This window comes from Entelurus aequoreus, linkage group LG10 (assembly GCF_033978785.1).
Source record: "Entelurus aequoreus isolate RoL-2023_Sb linkage group LG10, RoL_Eaeq_v1.1, whole genome shotgun sequence".
Taxonomy (NCBI): domain Eukaryota; kingdom Metazoa; phylum Chordata; class Actinopteri; order Syngnathiformes; family Syngnathidae; genus Entelurus; species Entelurus aequoreus.
This window is the reverse complement of record NC_084740.1, coordinates 44,138,158-44,159,327: the sequence shown is the minus strand read 5'-3', so window position 1 is coordinate 44,159,327 and position 21,170 is coordinate 44,138,158. Positions and strand designations below refer to the sequence as shown.

General features: G+C 43.7%; 1 protein-coding gene across 2 annotated transcripts in view; it reads left to right on the top strand.

The window, feature by feature from the left end:
• Positions 1-20,617, top strand: part of dhx34 (DEAH (Asp-Glu-Ala-His) box polypeptide 34) — a 56,133-nt gene extending 35,516 nt beyond the window's left edge. For both annotated transcript variants that reach the window (XM_062060931.1, XM_062060930.1), the window contains exons 16-17: positions 20,208-20,349; positions 20,416-20,617. In XM_062060931.1, coding sequence (XP_061916915.1) covers positions 20,208-20,349; positions 20,416-20,558 — 285 coding nt within the window. In that variant the 3' untranslated portion in view covers positions 20,559-20,617. The remainder of the gene's footprint in view (positions 1-20,207; positions 20,350-20,415) is intronic.
• The last annotated feature ends 553 nt before the right edge of the window (positions 20,618-21,170 follow it).

Sequence of the window (21,170 nt, the reverse complement as noted above, 5' to 3'; positions counted from 1 at the left end):
CATCCAGCAATGTTGTGGACATAAAGTACAGCAACAACTGTAAGTTGACACACTTCATCCAGCAATGTTGTGGACATAAAGTACAGCAACAACTGTAAGTTGTAACAACTGTAAGTTGACACTTCATCCAGCAATGTTGTGGACATAAAGTACAGCAACAACTGTAAGTTGTAACAACTGTAAGTAGACACACTTCATCCAGCAATGTTGTGGACATAAAGTACAGCAACAACTGTAAGTTGACACACTTCATCCAGCAATGTTGTGGACATAAAGTACAGCAACAACTGTAAGTTGTAACAACTGTAAGTTGGCACACTTCATCCAGCAATGTTGTGGACATAAAGTACAGCAACAACTGTAAGTTGTAACAACTGTAAGTTGACACACTTCATCCAGCAATGTTGTGGACATAAAGTACAGCAACAACTGTAAGTTGGCACACTTCATTCAGCAATGTTGTGGACATAAAGTACAGCAACAACTGTAAGTTGACACACTTCATCCAGCAATGTTGTGGACATAAAGTACAGCAACAACTGTAAGTTGACACACTTCATCCAGCAATGTTGTGGACATAAAGTACAGCAACAACTGTAAGTTGTAACAACTGTAAGTTGACACACTTCATCCAGCAATGTTGTGGACATAAAGTAAAGCAACAACTGTAAGTTGACACACTTCATCCAGCAATGTTGTGGACATAAAGTACAGCAACAACTGTAAGTTGTAACAACTGTAAGTTGACACTTCATCCAGCAATGTTGTGGACATAAAGTACAGCAACAACTGTAAGTTGTAACAACTGTAAGTTGACACACTTCATCCAGCAATGTTGTGGACATAAAGTACAGCAACAACTGTAAGTTGTAACAACTGTAAGTTGACACACTTCATCCAGCAATGTTGTGGACATAAAGTACAGCAACAACTGTAAGTTGTAACAACTGTAAGTTGACACACTTCATCCAGCAATGTTGTGGACATAAAGTACAGCAACAACTGTAAGTTGACACACTTCATCCAGCAATGTTGTGGACATAAAGTACAGCAACAACTGTAAGTTGTAACAACTGTAAGTTGGCACACTTCATCCAGCAATGTTGTGGACATAAAGTACAGCAACAACTGTAAGTTGTAACAACTGTAAGTTGACACACTTCATCCAGCAATGTTGTGGACATAAAGTACAGCAACAACTGTAAGTTGACACACTTCATCCAGCAATGTTGTGGACATAAAGTACAGCAACAACTGTAAGTTGACACACTTCATCCAGCAATGTTGTGGACATAAAGTACAGCAACAACTGTAAGTTGTAACAACTGTAAGTTGACACACTTCATCCAGCAATGTTGTGGACATAAAGTACAGCAACAACTGTAAGTTGACACACTTCATCCAGCAATGTTGTGGACATAAAGTACAGCAACAACTGTAAGTTGTAACAACTGTAAGTTGACACTTCATCCAGCAATGTTGTGGACATAAAGTACAGCAACAACTGTAAGTTGTAACAACTGTAAGTTGACACACTTCATCCAGCAATGTTGTGGACATAAAGTACAGCAACAACTGTAAGTTGTAACAACTGTAAGTTGACACACTTCATCCAGCAATGTTGTGGACATAAAGTACAGCAACAACTGTAAGTTGACACACTTCATCCAGCAATGTTGTGGACATAAAGTACAGCAACAACTGTAAGTTGACACACTTCATCCAGCAATGTTGTGGACATAAAGTACAGCAACAACTGTAAGTTGTAACAACTGTAAGTTGACACACTTCATCCAGCAATGTTGTGGACATAAAGTACAGCAACAACTGTACGTTGACACACTTCATCCAGCAATGTTGTGGACATAAAGTACAGCAACAACTGTAAGTTGTAACAACTGTAAGTTGACACTTCATCCAGCAATGTTGTGGACATAAAGTACAGCAACAACTGTAAGTTGTAACAACTGTAAGTTGACACTTCATCCAGCAATGTTGTGGACATAAAGTACAGCAACAACTGTAAGTTGTAACAACTGTAAGTTGACACACTTCATCCAGCAATGTTGTGGACATAAAGTACAGCAACAACTGTAAGTTGACACACTTCATCCAGCAATGTTGTGGACATAAAGTACAGCAACAACTGTAAGTTGTAACAACTGTAAGTTGGCACACTTCATCCAGCAATGTTGTGGACATAAAGTACAGCAACAACTGTAAGTTGACACACTTCATCCAGCAATGTTGTGGACATAAAGTACAGCAACAACTGTAAGTTGTAACAACTGTAAGTTGACACTTCATCCAGCAATGTTGTGGACATAAAGTACAGCAACAACTGTAAGTTGACACACTTCATCCAGCAATGTTGTGGACATAAAGTACAGCAACAACTGTAAGTTGTAACAACTGTAAGTTGACACACTTCATCCAGCAATGTTGTGGACATAAAGTACAGCAACAACTGTAAGTTGTAACAACTGTAAGTTGACACACTTCATCCAGCAATGTTGTGGACATAAAGTACAGCAACAACTGTAAGTTGACACACTTCATCCAGCAATGTTGTGGACATAAAGTACAGCAACAACTGTAAGTTGTAACAACTGTAAGTTGACACACTTCATCCAGCAATGTTGTGGACATAAAGTAAAGCAACAACTGTAAGTTGACACACTTCATCCAGCAATGTTGTGGACATAAAGTACAGCAACAACTGTAAGTTGTAACAACTGTAAGTTGACACTTCATCCAGCAATGTTGTGGACATAAAGTACAGCAACAACTGTAAGTTGTAACAACTGTAAGTTGACACACTTCATCCAGCAATGTTGTGGACATAAAGTACAGCAACAACTGTAAGTTGTAACAACTGTAAGTTGACACACTTCATCCAGCAATGTTGTGGACATAAAGTACAGCAACAACTGTAAGTTGACACACTTCATCCAGCAATGTTGTGGACATAAAGTACAGCAACAACTGTAAGTTGTAACAACTGTAAGTTGGCACACTTCATCCAGCAATGTTGTGGACATAAAGTACAGCAACAACTGTAAGTTGTAACAACTGTAAGTTGACACACTTCATCCAGCAATGTTGTGGACATAAAGTACAGCAACAACTGTAAGTTGACACACTTCATCCAGCAATGTTGTGGACATAAAGTACAGCAACAACTGTAAGTTGACACACTTCATCCAGCAATGTTGTGGACATAAAGTACAGCAACAACTGTAAGTTGTAACAACTGTAAGTTGACACACTTCATCCAGCAATGTTGTGGACATAAAGTACAGCAACAACTGTAAGTTGACACACTTCATCCAGCAATGTTGTGGACATAAAGTACAGCAACAACTGTAAGTTGTAACAACTGTAAGTTGACACTTCATCCAGCAATGTTGTGGACATAAAGTACAGCAACAACTGTAAGTTGTAACAACTGTAAGTTGACACACTTCATCCAGCAATGTTGTGGACATAAAGTACAGCAACAACTGTACGTTGACACACTTCATCCAGCAATGTTGTGGACATAAAGTACAGCAACAACTGTAAGTTGTAACAACTGTAAGTTGACACTTCATCCAGCAATGTTGTGGACATAAAGTACAGCAACAACTGTAAGTTGTAACAACTGTAAGTTGACACTTCATCCAGCAATGTTGTGGACATAAAGTACAGCAACAACTGTAAGTTGTAACAACTGTAAGTTGACACACTTCATCCAGCAATGTTGTGGACATAAAGTACAGCAACAACTGTAAGTTGACACACTTCATCCAGCAATGTTGTGGACATAAAGTACAGCAACAACTGTAAGTTGACACACTTCATCCAGCAATGTTGTGGACATAAAGTACAGCAACAACTGTAAGTTGTAACAACTGTAAGTTGACACTTCATCCAGCAATGTTGTGGACATAAAGTACAGCAACAACTGTAAGTTGACACACTTCATCCAGCAATGTTGTGGACATAAAGTACAGCAACAACTGTAAGTTGTAACAACTGTAAGTTGACACACTTCATCCAGCAATGTTGTGGACATAAAGTACAGCAACAACTGTAAGTTGTAACAACTGTAAGTTGACACACTTCATCCAGCAATGTTGTGGACATAAAGTACAGCAACAACTGTAAGTTGTAACAACTGTAAGTTGACACACTTCATCCAGCAATGTTGTGGACATAAAGTACAGCAACAACTGTAAGTTGTAACAACTGTAAGTTGACACACTTCATCCAGCAATGTTGTGGACATAAAGTACAGCAACAACTGTAAGTTGACACACTTCATCCAGCAATGTTGTGGACATAAAGTACAGCAACAACTGTAAGTTGTAACAACTGTAAGTTGACACTTCATCCAGCAATGTTGTGGACATAAAGTACAGCAACAACTGTAAGTTGTAACAACTGTAAGTTGACACACTTCATCCAGCAATGTTGTGGACATAAAGTACAGCAACAACTGTAAGTTGACACACTTCATCCAGCAATGTTGTGGACATAAAGTACAGCAACAACTGTAAGTTGTAACAACTGTAAGTTGGCACACTTCATCCAGCAATGTTGTGGACATAAAGTACAGCAACAACTGTAAGTTGACACACTTCATCCAGCAATGTTGTGGACATAAAGTACAGCAACAACTGTAAGTTGTAACAACTGTAAGTTGACACACTTCATCCAGCAATGTTGTGGACATAAAGTACAGCAACAACTGTAAGTTGTAACAACTGTAAGTTGACACACTTCATCCAGCAATGTTGTGGACATAAAGTACAGCAACAACTGTAAGTTGTAACAACTGTAAGTTGACACACTTCATCCAGCAATGTTGTGGACATAAAGTACAGCAACAACTGTAAGTTGACACACTTCATCCAGCAATGTTGTGGACATAAAGTACAGCAACAACTGTAAGTTGTAACAACTGTAAGTTGACACTTCATCCAGCAATGTTGTGGACATAAAGTACAGCAACAACTGTAAGTTGTAACAACTGTAAGTTGACACACTTCATCCAGCAATGTTGTGGACATAAAGTACAGCAACAACTGTAAGTTGACACACTTCATCCAGCAATGTTGTGGACATAAAGTACAGCAACAACTGTAAGTTGTAACAACTGTAAGTTGGCACACTTCATCCAGCAATGTTGTGGACATAAAGTACAGCAACAACTGTAAGTTGACACACTTCATCCAGCAATGTTGTGGACATAAAGTACAGCAACAACTGTAAGTTGTAACAACTGTAAGTTGACACACTTCATCCAGCAATGTTGTGGACATAAAGTACAGCAACAACTGTAAGTTGACACACTTCATCCAGCAATGTTGTGGACATAAAGTACAGCAACAACTGTAAGTTGTAACAACTGTAAGTTGACACTTCATCCAGCAATGTTGTGGACATAAAGTACAGCAACAACTGTAAGTTGACACACTTCATCCAGCAATGTTGTGGACATAAAGTACAGCAACAACTGTAAGTTGTAACAACTGTAAGTTGACACACTTCATCCAGCAATGTTGTGGACATAAAGTACAGCAACAACTGTAAGTTGTAACAACTGTAAGTTGACACACTTCATCCAGCAATGTTGTGGACATAAAGTACAGCAACAACTGTAAGTTGACACACTTCATCCAGCAATGTTGTGGACATAAAGTACAGCAACAACTGTAAGTTGTAACAACTGTAAGTTGACACTTCATCCAGCAATGTTGTGGACATAAAGTACAGCAACAACTGTAAGTTGTAACAACTGTAAGTTGACACACTTCATCCAGCAATGTTGTGGACATAAAGTACAGCAACAACTGTAAGTTGACACACTTCATCCAGCAATGTTGTGGACATAAAGTACAGCAACAACTCTAAGTTGACACACTTCATCCAGCAATGTTGTGGACATAAAGTACAGCAACAACTGTAAGTTGTAACAACTGTAAGTTGGCACACTTCATCCAGCAATGTTGTGGACATAAAGTACAGCAACAACTGTAAGTTGTAACAACTGTAAGTTGACACACTTCATCCAGCAATGTTGTGGACATAAAGTACAGCAACAACTGTAAGTTGTAACAACTGTAAGTTGGCACACTTCATCCAACAATGTTGTGGACATAAAGTACAGCAACAACTGTAAGTTGTAACAACTGTAAGTTGACACACTTCATCCAGCAATGTTGTGGACATAAAGTACAGCAACAACTGTAAGTTGACACACTTCATCCAGCAATGTTGTGGACATAAAGTATAGCAACAACCGAGCAAGATTTGTTGTTAAATATATCTTGGATATTTTTGAACATGTGTCATGGCCAATTATGCCATCAGACATTATTCAAAGACCCTGTTTTTTCCATTTACAGTAATATGCAGTAACTCAACTTTACAGTAAAATTCTGGCGACTGACCTGCCATGTTTTTTTTTTTACTGCAAAATCTTTTTTTTTTACACAAAAATATACAATTGTGTAACAAAATCTTGAGGTAAATCACATATTTATATATTATCTGTTGTTAACTGCCATGTGCACCTCAATGTTTCTCAACCTTTTCAAACTATTACATCTGTCATGGCCAAGTATGCCATCACACCATGACGTCATCCACGTTTGGACTGTTGGAGTCCCCATCCTATATTGATATCGGATATTAGTCCGATAGCAGCAAACAAACAAGTATGGGATTGTATGTCAAATGTGTGATGGGATATCATGCGCGATACAAGCAGTCCTGCAGAGTGTTTACATGTGTGTGATATCATGTGCGATACAAGCAGTCCTGCAGCCTGTTTACTTGTGTGTGATATCATGTGCGATACAAGCAGTCCTGCAGTGTTTGTACATGTGTGTGATATCATGTGCGATACTAGCAGTCCTGCAGCGTGTTTACTTGTGTGTGATAACATGTGCGATACAAGCAGTCCTGCAGCGTGTTTACTTGTGTGTGATATCATGTGTGATACAAGCAGTCCTGCAGAGTGTTTATTTGTGTGTGATACAAGCAGTCCTGCAGCGTGTTTACTTGTGTGTGATATCATGTGTGATACAAGCAGTCCTGCAGAGTGTTTACTTGTGTGTGATATCATGTGTGATACAAGCAGTCCTGCAGCGTGTTTACATGTGTGTGTGATATCATGTGCGATACAAGTGGTCCTGCAGAGTGTTTACTTGTGTGTGATATCATGTGCAATACAAGCAGTCCTGCAGTGTGTTTACTTGTTTGTGATATCATGTGCGATACAAGCAGTTCTGCAGCATGTTTACATGTGTGTGTGATATCATGTGCGATACAAGCAGTCCTGCAGCATGTTTACATGTGTGTGATATCATGTGCGATACAAGCAGTCCTGCAGTGTGTTTATTTGTGTGTGATACAAGCAGTCCTGCAGCGTGTTTACTTGTGTGTGATATCATGTGCAATACAAGTGGTCCTGCAGCGTGTTTACTTGTGTGTGATATCATGTGTGATACAAGTGGTCCTGCAGCGTGTTTACTTGTGTGTGATATCATGTGCAATACAAGTGGTCCTGCAGCGTGTTTACATGTGTGTGTGATGTCATGTGCGATACAAGTGGTCCTGCAGAGTGTTTACTTGTGTGTGATATCATGTGCGATACAAGCAGTCCTGCAGCGTGTTTACTTGTGTGTGATATCATGTGTGATACAAGCAGTCCTGCAGAGTGTTTACTTGTGTGTGATATCATGTGTGATACAAGCAGTCCTGCAGCGTGTTTACATGTGTGTGTGATATCATGTGCGATACAAGTGGTCCTGCAGAGTGTTTACTTGTGTGTGATATCATGTGCAATACAAGCAGTCCTGCAGTGTGTTTACTTGTTTGTGATATCATGTGCGATACAAGCAGTCCTGCAGCATGTTTACATGTGTGTGTGATATCATGTGCGATACAAGCAGTCCTGCAGCATGTTTACATGTGTGTGATATCATGTGCGATACAAGCAGTCCTGCAGTGTGTTTATTTGTGTGTGATACAAGCAGTCCTGCAGCGTGTTTACTTGTGTGTGATATCATGTGCAATACAAGTGGTCCTGCAGCGTGTTTACTTGTGTGTGATATCATGTGTGATACAAGTGGTCCTGCAGCGTGTTTACTTGTGTGTGATATCATGTGCAATACAAGTGGTCCTGCAGCGTGTTTACATGTGTGTGTGATGTCATGTGTGATACAAGTGGTCCTGCAGAGTGTTTACTTGTGTGTGATATCATGTGCAATACAAGTAGTCCTGCAGCGTGTTTACTTGTGTGTGATATCATGTGCAATACAAGCAGTCCTGCAGAGTGTTTACATGTGTGTGATATCATGTGCAATACAAGTGGTCCTGCAGCGTGTTTACTTGTGTGTGATATCATGTGCAATACAAGTGGTCCTGCAGCGTGTTTACTTGTGTGTGATATCATGTGCAATACAAGTGGTCCTGCAGCGTGTTTACTTGTGTGTGTGTGTGATATAATGTGTGATACAAGCGGTCCTGTGTGTTTACTTGTGTGTGATATCATGTATGATGCAAGCGGTCCTGCAGCGTGTTTACTTGTGTGTGTGATATCATGTGCGATACAAGTGGTCCTGCAGTGTGTTTACTTGTGTGTGTGATATCATGTGCGATACAAGTGGTCCTGCAGAGTGTTTACTTGTGTGTGTGATATCATGTGTGATACAAGCGGTCCTGTGTGTTTACTTGTGTGTGATATCATGTATGATGCAAGCGGCCCTGCAGCGTGTTTACTTGTGTGTGTGATATCATGTGCGATACAAGTGGTCCTGCAGTGTGTTTACTTGTGTGTGTGATATCATGTGCGATACAAGTGGTCCTGCAGTGTGTTTACTTGTGTGTGTGATATCATGTGCGATACAAGTGGTCCTGCAGTGTGTTTACTTGTGTGTGTGATATCATGTGCGATACAAGCGGTCCTGCAGAGTGTTTACTTGTGTGTGATATCATGTGCGATACAAGTGGTCCTGCAGAGTGTTTACATGTGTGTGATATCATGTGCGATACAAGCGGTCCTGCAGAGTGTTTACATGTGTGTGATATCATGTGAGATACAAGTGGTCCTGCAGAGTGTTTACATGTGTGTGATATCATGTGAGATACAAGCGGTCCTGCAGAGTGTTTACTTGTGTGTGATATCATGTGCAATACAAGTGGTCCTGCAGCGTGTTTACTTGTGTGTGATATCATGTGCAATACAAGTGGTCCTGCAGCGTGTTTACTTGTGTGTGATATCATGTGCAATACAAGTGGTCCTGCAGCGTGTTTACTTGTGTGTGATTTCATGTGCAATACAAGTGGTCCTGCAGCGTGTTTACTTGTGTGTGATATCATATGCAATACAAGTGGTCCTGCAGCGTGTTTACATGTGTGTGTGATGTCATGTGCGATACAAGTGGTCCTGCAGAGTGTTTACTTGTGTGTGATATCATGTGCAATACAAGTGGTCCTGCAGCGTGTTTACTTGTGTGTGATATCATGTGCAATACAAGTGGTCCTGCAGCGTGTTTACTTGTGTGTGTGATATAATGTGTGATACAAGTGGTCCTGTGTGTTTACTTGTGTGTGATATCATGTATGATGCAAGCGGTCCTGCAGCGTGTTTACTTGTGTGTGTGATATCATGTGCGATACAAGTGGTCCTGCAGTGTGTTTACTTGTGTGTGTGATATCATGTGCGATACAAGTGGTCCTGCAGTGTGTTTACTTGTGTGTGTGATACAAGCGGTCCTGCAGAGTGTTTACTTGTGTGTGATATCATGTGCGATACAAGTGGTCCTGCAGAGTGTTTACATGTGTGTGATATCATGTGCGATACAAGCGGTCCTGCAGAGTGTTTACATGTGTGTGATATCATGTGAGATACAAGTGGTCCTGCAGAGTGTTTACATGTGTGTGATATCATGTGCGATACAAGTGGTCCTGCAGAGTGTTTACATGTGTGTGATATCATATGAGATACAAGCGGTCCTGCAGAGTGTTTACTTGTGTGTGATATCATGTGCAATACAAGTGGTTCTGCAGCGTGTTTACTTGTGTGTGATATCATGTGCAATACAAGTGGTCCTGCAGCGTGTTTACTTGTGTGTGATATGTGCAATACAAGCAGTCCTGCAGAGTGTTTACATGTGTGTGATATCATGTGAGATACAAGTGGTCCTGCAGAGTGTTTACATGTGTGTGATATCATGTGCGATACAAGTGGTCCTGCAGAGTGTTTACATGTGTGTGATATCATGTGAGATACAAGCGGTCCTGCAGAGTGTTTACTTGTGTGTGATATCATGTGCAATACAAGTGGTTCTGCAGCGTGTTTACTTGTGTGTGATATCATGTGCAATACAAGTGGTCCTGCAGCGTGTTTACTTGTGTGTGATATGTGCAATACAAGCAGTCCTGCAGCGTGTTTACTTGTGTGTGATATCATGTGCAATACAAGTGGTCCTGCAGCGTGTTTACTTGTGTGTGATATCATGTGCAATACAAGCGGTCCTGCAGCGTGTTTACTTGTGTGTGATATCATGTGCAATACAAGTGGTCCTGCAGCGTGTTTACTTGTGTGTGATATCATGTGCGATACAAGTGGTCCTGCAGTGTGTTTACTTGTGTGTGTGTGATATCATGTGCGATACAAGCGGTCCTGCAGAGTGTTTACTTGTGTGTGATATCATGTGCGATACAAGCGGTCCTGCAGAGTGTGTACATGTGTGTGATATCATGTGCGATACAAGTGGTCCTGCAGAGTGTTTACATGTGTGTGATATCATGTGAGATACAAGCGGTCCTGCAGAGTGTTTACATATGTGTGATATCATGTGAGATACAAGTGGTCCTGCAGAGTGTTTACATGTGTGTGATATCATGTGTGATACAAGTGGTCCTGCAGTGTGTTTACTTGTGTGTGTGATATCATGTGCGATACAAGCGGTCCTGCAGAGTGTTTACTTGTGTGTGATATCATGTGCGATACAAGCGGTCCTGCAGAGTGTGTACATGTGTGTGATATCATGTGCGATACAAGTGGTCCTGCAGAGTGTTTACATGTGTGTGATATCATGTGAGATACAAGCGGTCCTGCAGAGTGTTTACATGTGTGTGTTATCATGTGAGATACAAGCGGTCCTGCAGAGTGTTTACATGTGTGTGATATCATGTGCGATACAAGTGGTCCTGCAGTGTGTTTACTTGTGTGTGTGATATCATGTGTGATACAAGCGGTCCTGCAGAGTGTTTACTTGTGTGTGATATCATGTGCGATACAAGTGGTCCTGCAGAGTGTTTACATGTGTGTGATATCATGTGCGATACAAGCGGTCCTGCAGAGTGTTTACATGTGTGTAATATCATGTGAGATACAAGTGGTCCTGCAGAGTGTTTACATGTGTGTGATATCATGTGCGATACAAGTGGTCCTGCAGAGTGTTTACATGTGTGTGATATCATGTGAGATACAAGCGGTCCTGCAGAGTGTTTACTTGTGTGTGATATCATGTGCAATACAAGTGGTTCTGCAGCGTGTTTACTTGTGTGTGATATCATGTGCAATACAAGTGGTCCTGCAGCGTGTTTACTTGTGTGTGATATCATGTGCAATACAAGTGGTCCTGCAGCGTGTTTACTTGTGTGTGATATCATGTGCAATACAAGCGGTCCTGCAGCGTGTTTACTTGTGTGTGATATCATGTGCAATACAAGTGGTCCTGCAGCGTGTTTACTTGTGTGTGATATCATGTGCGATACAAGCGGTCCTGCGGAGTGTGTACATGTGTCTGATATCATGTGCGATACAAGTGGTCCTGCAGAGTGTTTACATGTGTGTGATATCATGTGAGATACAAGCGGTCCTGTAGAGTGTTTACATATGTGTGATATCATGTGAGATACAAGTGGTCCTGCAGAGTGTTTACATGTGTGTGATATCATGTGCGATACAAGTGGTCCTGTAGTGTGTTTACTTGTGTGTGTGATATCATGTGCGATACAAGCGGTCCTGCAGAGTGTTTACTTGTGTGTGATATCATGTGCGATACAAGCGGTCCTGCAGAGTGTGTACATGTGTGTGATATCATGTGCGATACAAGTGGTCCTGCAGAGTGTTTACATGTGTGTGATATCATGTGAGATACAAGCGGTCCTACAGAGTGTTTACAAGTGTGTGATATCATGTGCGATACAAGCGGTCCTGCAGAGTGTTTACATGTGTGTGATATCATGTGAGATACAAGCGGTCCTGCAGAGTGTTTACATGTGTGTGATATCATGTGAGATACAAGTGGTCCTGCAGCGTGTTTACTTGTGTGTGATATCATGTGCGATACAAGTGGTCCTGCAGAGTGTTTACTTATGTGTGATATCATGTGCGATACAAGTGGTCCTGCAGAGTGTTTACATGTGTGTGATATCATGTGCGATACAAGTGGTCCTGCAGAGTGTTTACTTGTGTGTGATATCATGTGCGATACAAGTGGTCCTGCAGAGTGTTAACTTGTGTGTGATATCATGTGCGATACAAGTGGTCCTGCAGAGTGTTTACATGTGTGTGATATCATGTGCGATACAAGTGGTCCTGCAGAGTGTTTACATGTGTGTGATATCATGTGCGATACAAGTGGTCCTGCAGAGTGTTTACTTGTGTGTGATATCATGTGCGATACAAGTGGTCCTGCAGTGTTTACTTGTGTGTGATATCATGTGCGATACAAGTGGTCCTGCAGTGTTTACATTTGTGTGATATCATGTGCGATACAAGTGGTCCTGCAGAGTGTTTACATGTGTGTGATATCATGTGCGATACAAGTGGTCATGCAGAGTGTTTACTTGTGTGTGATATCATGTGCGATACAAGTGGTCCTGCAGAGTGTTTACTTGTGTGTGATATCATGTGCGATACAAGTGGTCCTGCAGAGTGTTTACTTGTGTCTGATGTCATGTGTGATACAAGTGGTCCTGCAGAGTGTTTACTTGTGTCTGATGTCATGTGTGATACAAGTGGTCCTGCAGAGTGTTTACTTGTGTATGATATTCACACACAAGTAAACACCTTTTCAACATTGCGTGGAAGTCTGGGACAGTGCCGAGGGAGTGGCAGACTGGGGTGGTGGTTCCCCTTTTCAAAAAGGGGGACCAGAGGGTGTGTGCTAATTACAGGGGTATCACACTACTCAGCCTCCCTGGGAAAGTTTACGCCAAGGTACTGGAAAGGAGGGTCCGGCCGATAGTCGAACCTCAGATTCAAGAGGAGCAATGTGGATTCCGTCCTGGTCGTGGAACAACTGACCAACTCTTTACGCTTGCGGGAATCCTGGAGAGGGCCTGGGAGTATGCCTATCCAGTCTACATGTGTTTTGTGGATTTGGAGAAGGCATATGACCGCGTCCCTCGGGAGATCTTGTGGGAGGTGCTGAGGGAGTACGGAGTGAGGGGAACCCTGCTGAGGGCCATCCAATCTCTGTACAACCAAAGCGAGAGTTGTGTCCGGGTGCTTGGATGTAAGTCGGATCCGTTTCCAGTGGGGGTTGGTCTCCGCCAGGGCTGCGCTCTGTCACCTATCCTGTTTGTGATTTTCATGGACAGGATTTCTAGGCGGAGTCGTGGCCATGGCGGAGAGGGTATACGTCTCGGGGGGCTAAAGGTTGCGTCACTGCTGTTTGCAGATGATGTGGTCCTGATGGCACCTTCGGTTCGTGACCTTCAGCTCTCACTGGATCGGTTCGCAGCCGAGTGTTCAGCGGCTGGAATGAGGATCAGCATCTCCAAATCTGAGGCCATGGTTCTCAGCAGGAAACCGATGGTTTGTACAGTCCGGGTAGGGGACAGGACTCTGTCCCAGGTGGAGGAGTTTAAGTATCTCGGGGTCTTGTTCACGAGTGAGGGAAAGATGGAGAAGGAAATCAGCCGGAGAATCGGAGCAGCTGGGGCAGTATTGCAGTCTCTCTGCCGCACTGTTGTGACGAAACGGGAGCTGAGCCAGAAGGCAAAGCTCTCGGTCTACCGAGCTATCTACATTCCTACTCTCACCTATGGTCATGAAGTGTGGGTAATGACCGAAAGAATAAGATCGCGGATACAAGCGGCCGAAATGAGTTTCCTCAGAAGGGTGGCTGGCATCTCCCTTAGAGATAGGGTGAGAAGTGCAGTCACCCGAGAGAGACTCGGAGTAGAGCCGCTGCTCCTTCGCTTGGAAAGGAGCCAGCTTAGGTGGTTCGGGCATCTCGTGCGGATGCCTCACGAGCGTCTCCCTAGGGAGGTCCTCGTTGCACGTCCCACTGGGAGGAGGCCCCGCGGCAGGCCAAGGACCAGATGGGGGGATTACATCTCCTCTCTGGCCTGGGAACGCTTCGGGATTCCCCAGGAGGAAGTCGCAAATGTTGCTCTGGAGAGGGAAGTCTGGGGGTCTTTGCTGGAGCTGCTGTCCCCGCGACCCGATTCCGGATAAGCGGTTGAAGATGGATGGATGGATGGATATCATGTGCGATACAAGTGGTCCTGCAGAGTGTTTACATGTGTGTGATATCATGTGCGATACAAGTGGTCCTGCAGAGTGTTTACTTGTGTGTGATATCATGTGCGATACAAGTGGTCCTGCAGAGTGTTTACTTGTGTGTGATATCATGTGCGATACAAGTGGTCCTGCAGAGTGTTTACATTTGTGTGATATCATGTGCGATACAAGTGGTCCTGCAGAGTGTTTACATGTGTGTGATATCATGTGCGATACAAGTGGTCATGCAGAGTGTTTACTTGTGTGTGATATCATGTGCGATACAAGTGGTCCTGCAGAGTGTTTACTTGTGTCTGATGTCATGTGTGATACAAGTGGTCCTGCAGAGTGTTTACTTGTGTGTGATATCATGTGCGATACAAGTGGTCCTGCAGAGTGTTTACTTGTGTGTGATATCATGTGCGATACAAGCGGTCCTGCAGAGTGTTTACATGTTTGTGTGATATCATGTGAGATACAAGCGGTCCTGCAGAGTGTTTACATGTGTGTGTTATCATGTGAGATACAAGCGGTCCTGCAGAGTGTTTACATGTGTGTGATATCATGTGCGATACAAGTGGTCCTGCAGTGTGTTTACTTGTGTGTGTGATATCATGTGTGATACAAGCGGTCCTGCAGAGTGTTTACTTGTGTGTGATATCATGTGCGATACAAGTGGTCCTGCAGAGTGTTTACATGTGTGTGATATCATGTGCGATACAAGCGGTCCTGCAGAGTGTTTACATGTGTGTAATATCATGTGAGATACAAGTGGTCCTGCAGAGTGTTTACATGTGTGTGATATCATGTGCGATACAAGTGGTCCTGCAGAGTGTTTACATGTGTGTGATATCATGTGAGATACAAGCGGTCCTGCAGAGTGTTTACTTGTGTGTGATATCATGTGCAATACAAGTGGTTCTGCAGCGTGTTTACTTGTGTGTGATATCATGTGCAATACAAGTGGTCCTGCAGCGTGTTTACTTGTGTGTGATATCATGTGCAATACAAGTGGTCCTGCAGCGTGTTTACTTGTGTGTGATATCATGTGCAATACAAGCGGTCCTGCAGCGTGTTTACTTGTGTGTGATATCATGTGCAATACAAGTGGTCCTGCAGCGTGTTTACTTGTGTGTGATATCATGTGCGATACAAGCGGTCCTGCGGAGTGTGTACATGTGTCTGATATCATGTGCGATACAAGTGGTCCTGCAGAGTGTTTACATGTGTGTGATATCATGTGAGATACAAGCGGTCCTGTAGAGTGTTTACATATGTGTGATATCATGTGAGATACAAGTGGTCCTGCAGAGTGTTTACATGTGTGTGATATCATGTGCGATACAAGTGGTCCTGTAGTGTGTTTACTTGTGTGTGTGATATCATGTGCGATACAAGCGGTCCTGCAGAGTGTTTACTTGTGTGTGATATCATGTGCGATACAAGCGGTCCTGCAGAGTGTGTACATGTGTGTGATATCATGTGCGATACAAGTGGTCCTGCAGAGTGTTTACATGTGTGTGATATCATGTGAGATACAAGCGGTCCTACAGAGTGTTTACAAGTGTGTGATATCATGTGCGATACAAGCGGTCCTGCAGAGTGTTTACATGTGTGTGATATCATGTGAGATACAAGCGGTCCTGCAGAGTGTTTACATGTGTGTGATATCATGTGAGATACAAGTGGTCCTGCAGCGTGTTTACTTGTGTGTGATATCATGTGCGATACAAGTGGTCCTGCAGAGTGTTTACTTATGTGTGATATCATGTGCGATACAAGTGGTCCTGCAGAGTGTTTACATGTGTGTGATATCATGTGCGATACAAGTGGTCCTGCAGAGTGTTTACTTGTGTGTGATATCATGTGCGATACAAGTGGTCCTGCAGAGTGTTAACTTGTGTGTGATATCATGTGCGATACAAGTGGTCCTGCAGAGTGTTCACTTGTGTGTGATATCATGTGTGATACAAGTGGTCCTGCAGAGTGTTTACATGTGTGTGATATCATGTGCGATACAAGTGGTCCTGCAGAGTGTTTACATGTGTGTGATATCATGTGCGATACAAGTGGTCCTGCAGAGTGTTTACTTGTGTGTGATATCATGTGCGATACAAGTGGTCCTGCAGTGTTTACTTGTGTGTGATATCATGTGCGATACAAGTGGTCCTGCAGTGTTTACATTTGTGCGATACAAGTGGTCCTGCAGAGTGTTTACATGTGTGTGATATCATGTGCGATACAAGTGGTCATGCAGAGTGTTTACTTGTGTGTGATATCATGTGCGATACAAGTGGTCCTGCAGAGTGTTTACTTGTGTCTGATGTCATGTGTGATACAAGTGGTCCTGCAGAGTGTTTACTTGTGTGTGATATCATGTGCGATACAAGTGGTCCTGCAGAGTGTTAACTTGTGTGTGATATCATGTGCGATACATGTGGTCCTGCAGAGTGTTCACTTGTGTGTGATATCATGTGTGATACAAGTGGTCCTGCAGAGTGTTTACATGTGTGTGATATCATGTGCGATACAAGTGGTCATGCAGAGTGTTTACTTGTGTGTGATATCATGTGCGATACAAGTGGTCCTGCAGAGTGTTTACTTGTGTCTGATGTCATGTGTGATACAAGTGGTCCTGCAGAGTGTTTACTTGTGTCTGATGTCATGTGTGATACAAGTGGTCCTGCAGAGTGTTTACATTTGTGTGATATCATGTGCGATACAAGTGGTCCTGCAGAGTGTTTACATGTGTGTGATATCATGTGCGATACAAGTGGTCATGCAGAGTGTTTACTTGTGTGTGATATCATGTGCGATACAAGTGGTCCTGCAGAGTGTTTACTTGTGTCTGATGTCATGTGTGATACAAGTGGTCCTGCAGAGTGTTTACTTGTGTGTGATATCATGTGCGATACAAGTGGTCCTGCAGAGTGTTAACTTGTGTGTGATATCATGTGCGATACAAGTGGTCCTGCAGAGTGTTCACTTGTGTGTGATATCATGTGTGATACAAGTGGTCCTGCAGAGTGTTTACATGTGTGTGATATCATGTGCGATACAAGTGGTCATGCAGAGTGTTTACTTGTGTGTGATATCATGTGCGATACAAGTGGTCCTGCAGTGTTTACTTGTGTGTGATATCATGTGCGATACAAGTGGTCCTGCAGTGTTTACATTTGTGTGATATCATGTGCGATACAAGTGGTCCTGCAGAGTGTTTACATGTGTGTGATATCATGTGCGATACAAGTGGTCCTGCAGAGTGTTTACTTGTGTGTGATATCATGTGCGATACAAGTGGTCCTGCAGAGTGTTTACTTGTGTGTGATATCATGTGCGATACAAGTGGTCCTGCAGAGTGTTTACTTGTGTCTGATGTCATGTGTGATACAAGTGGTCCTGCAGAGTGTTTACTTGTGTCTGATGTCATGTGTGATACAAGTGGTCCTGCAGAGTGTTTACTTGTGTATGATATTCACACACAAGTAAACACCTTTTCAACATTGCGTGGAAGTCTGGGACAGTGCCGAGGGAGTGGCAGACTGGGGTGGTGGTTCCCCTTTTCAAAAAGGGGGACCAGAGGGTGTGTGCTAATTACAGGGGTATCACACTACTCAGCCTCCCTGGGAAAGTTTACGCCAAGGTACTGGAAAGGAGGGTCCGGCCGATAGTCGAACCTCAGATTCAAGAGGAGCAATGTGGATTCCGTCCTGGTCGTGGAACAACTGACCAACTCTTTACGCTTGCGGGAATCCTGGAGAGGGCCTGGGAGTATGCCTATCCAGTCTACATGTGTTTTGTGGATTTGGAGAAGGCATATGACCGCGTCCCTCGGGAGATCTTGTGGGAGGTGCTGAGGGAGTACGGAGTGAGGGGAACCCTGCTGAGGGCCATCCAATCTCTGTACAACCAAAGCGAGAGTTGTGTCCGGGTGCTTGGATGTAAGTCGGATCCGTTTCCAGTGGGGGTTGGTCTCCGCCAGGGCTGCGCTCTGTCACCTATCCTGTTTGTGATTTTCATGGACAGGATTTCTAGGCGGAGTCGTGGCCATGGCGGAGAGGGTATACGTCTCGGGGGGCTAAAGGTTGCGTCACTGCTGTTTGCAGATGATGTGGTCCTGATGGCACCTTCGGTTCGTGACCTTCAGCTCTCACTGGATCGGTTCGCAGCCGAGTGTTCAGCGGCTGGAATGAGGATCAGCATCTCCAAATCTGAGGCCATGGTTCTCAGCAGGAAACCGATGGTTTGTACAGTCCGGGTAGGGGACAGGACTCTGTCCCAGGTGGAGGAGTTTAAGTATCTCGGGGTCTTGTTCACGAGTGAGGGAAAGATGGAGAAGGAAATCAGCCGGAGAATCGGAGCAGCTGGGGCAGTATTGCAGTCTCTCTGCCGCACTGTTGTGACGAAACGGGAGCTGAGCCAGAAGGCAAAGCTCTCGGTCTACCGAGCTATCTACATTCCTACTCTCACCTATGGTCATGAAGTGTGGGTAATGACCGAAAGAATAAGATCGCGGATACAAGCGGCCGAAATGAGTTTCCTCAGAAGGGTGGCTGGCATCTCCCTTAGAGATAGGGTGAGAAGTGCAGTCACCCGAGAGAGACTCGGAGTAGAGCCGCTGCTCCTTCGCTTGGAAAGGAGCCAGCTTAGGTGGTTCGGGCATCTCGTGCGGATGCCTCACGAGCGTCTCCCTAGGGAGGTCCTCGTTGCACGTCCCACTGGGAGGAGGCCCCGCGGCAGGCCAAGGACCAGATGGGGGGATTACATCTCCTCTCTGGCCTGGGAACGCTTCGGGATTCCCCAGGAGGAAGTCGCAAATGTTGCTCTGGAGAGGGAAGTCTGGGGGTCTTTGCTGGAGCTGCTGTCCCCGCGACCCGATTCCGGATAAGCGGTTGAAGATGGATGGATGGATGGATATCATGTGCGATACAAGTGGTCCTGCAGAGTGTTTACATGTGTGTGATATCATGTGCGATACAAGTGGTCCTGCAGAGTGTTTACTTGTGTGTGATATCATGTGCGATACAAGTGGTCCTGCAGAGTGTTTACTTGTGTGTGATATCATGTGCGATACAAGTGGTCCTGCAGAGTGTTTACATTTGTGTGATATCATGTGCGATACAAGTGGTCCTGCAGAGTGTTTACATGTGTGTGATATCATGTGCGATACAAGTGGTCATGCAGAGTGTTTACTTGTGTGTGATATCATGTGCGATACAAGTGGTCCTGCAGAGTGTTTACTTGTGTCTGATGTCATGTGTGATACAAGTGGTCCTGCAGAGTGTTTACTTGTGTGTGATATCATGTGCGATACAAGTGGTCCTGCAGAGTGTTTACTTGTGTGTGATATCATGTGCGATACAAGCGGTCCTGCAGAGTGTTTACATGTTTGTGTGATATCATGTGAGATACAAGTGGTCCTGCAGAGTGTTTACATGTGTGTGATATCATGTGCGATATAAGTGGTCCTGCAGAGTGTTTACTTGTGTGTGATATCATGTGCGATACAAGCGGTCCTGCAGTGTGTTTACATGTGTGTGTGATATCATGTGAGATACAAGCAGTCCTGCAGCGTGTTTACTTGTGTGTGATATCATGTGCGATACAAACGGTCCTGCAGTGTGTTTCCATGTGCTGAGGGCTGTTAAACAATGATCTGCGGCTCTAAGTGTGTTGCTGGCCTCTGCAGGACTCCAGAGACCTGTACAGCCAGTGCCTGCGGACTTTCTGGAACTGTCCCCACTGTGACCTGTACATGCCGCTGACCCCTCTGGAGCGCATGCAGCACGAGACCACCTGCAGGCCGGCGGGCGAACAGCAGCAGGACGAAGGTCTGCAGCTTTTTTTGTTGTTGTTTTTTTTCCCCCCTGTATTTCAAAAATACTCTTATTTTGTAGGGGAAGACGACGTAAAGCCAGCGTCTTCGTCTCACTCCAGCCTGAGCAGAGTTTACCACTGCGACGTTTGCCACCAAGACCTGACCCTCACGCCCACAGAGATCCTCAAGCACAAAAGGCAGCACATGTACACTGCTAAGTAAAACACTGCATTCCTACTACATAAGTTGTCACCTTGTGTAAATGGTAAATAAAAAGAGAATACAACAAATCCTTTTCAACTTATATTCAATTGAATAGACTGCAAAGACAAGATATTTCATGTTCACACTGACAAACTTTGGTATTTTTTAGCAAGTAATCATTAACTTAGAATTTAATGGCAGCAACACATTGCAAAAAAGTTGTCAGAGGGGCATTTTTACTACTGTGTTACATGGCCTTTCCTTTTAACAACACTCAGTAAAGGTTTGGGAACTGAGGAGACACATTTTTGAAGTGGAATTCTTTCCCATTCTTGCTTGATGAAAAGCTTAAGTTGCACTCTTTTACTATGAAGCCACGTTGATGTAACACGTGGCTTGGCATCGTCTTGCTGAAATAAGCAGGGGCGTCCATGGTAACGTTGCTTGGATGGCAACATATGTTGCTCCAAAAGCTGTATGTACCTTTCAGCATTAATGGTGCCTTCACAGATGTGTAAGTTACCCATGTCTTGGACACTAATACACCCCCATACCATCACACATGCTGCCTTTTACACTTTCACCCTAGAACAATCCGGGTGGTTCTTTTCCTCTTTGGTCCGGAGGACA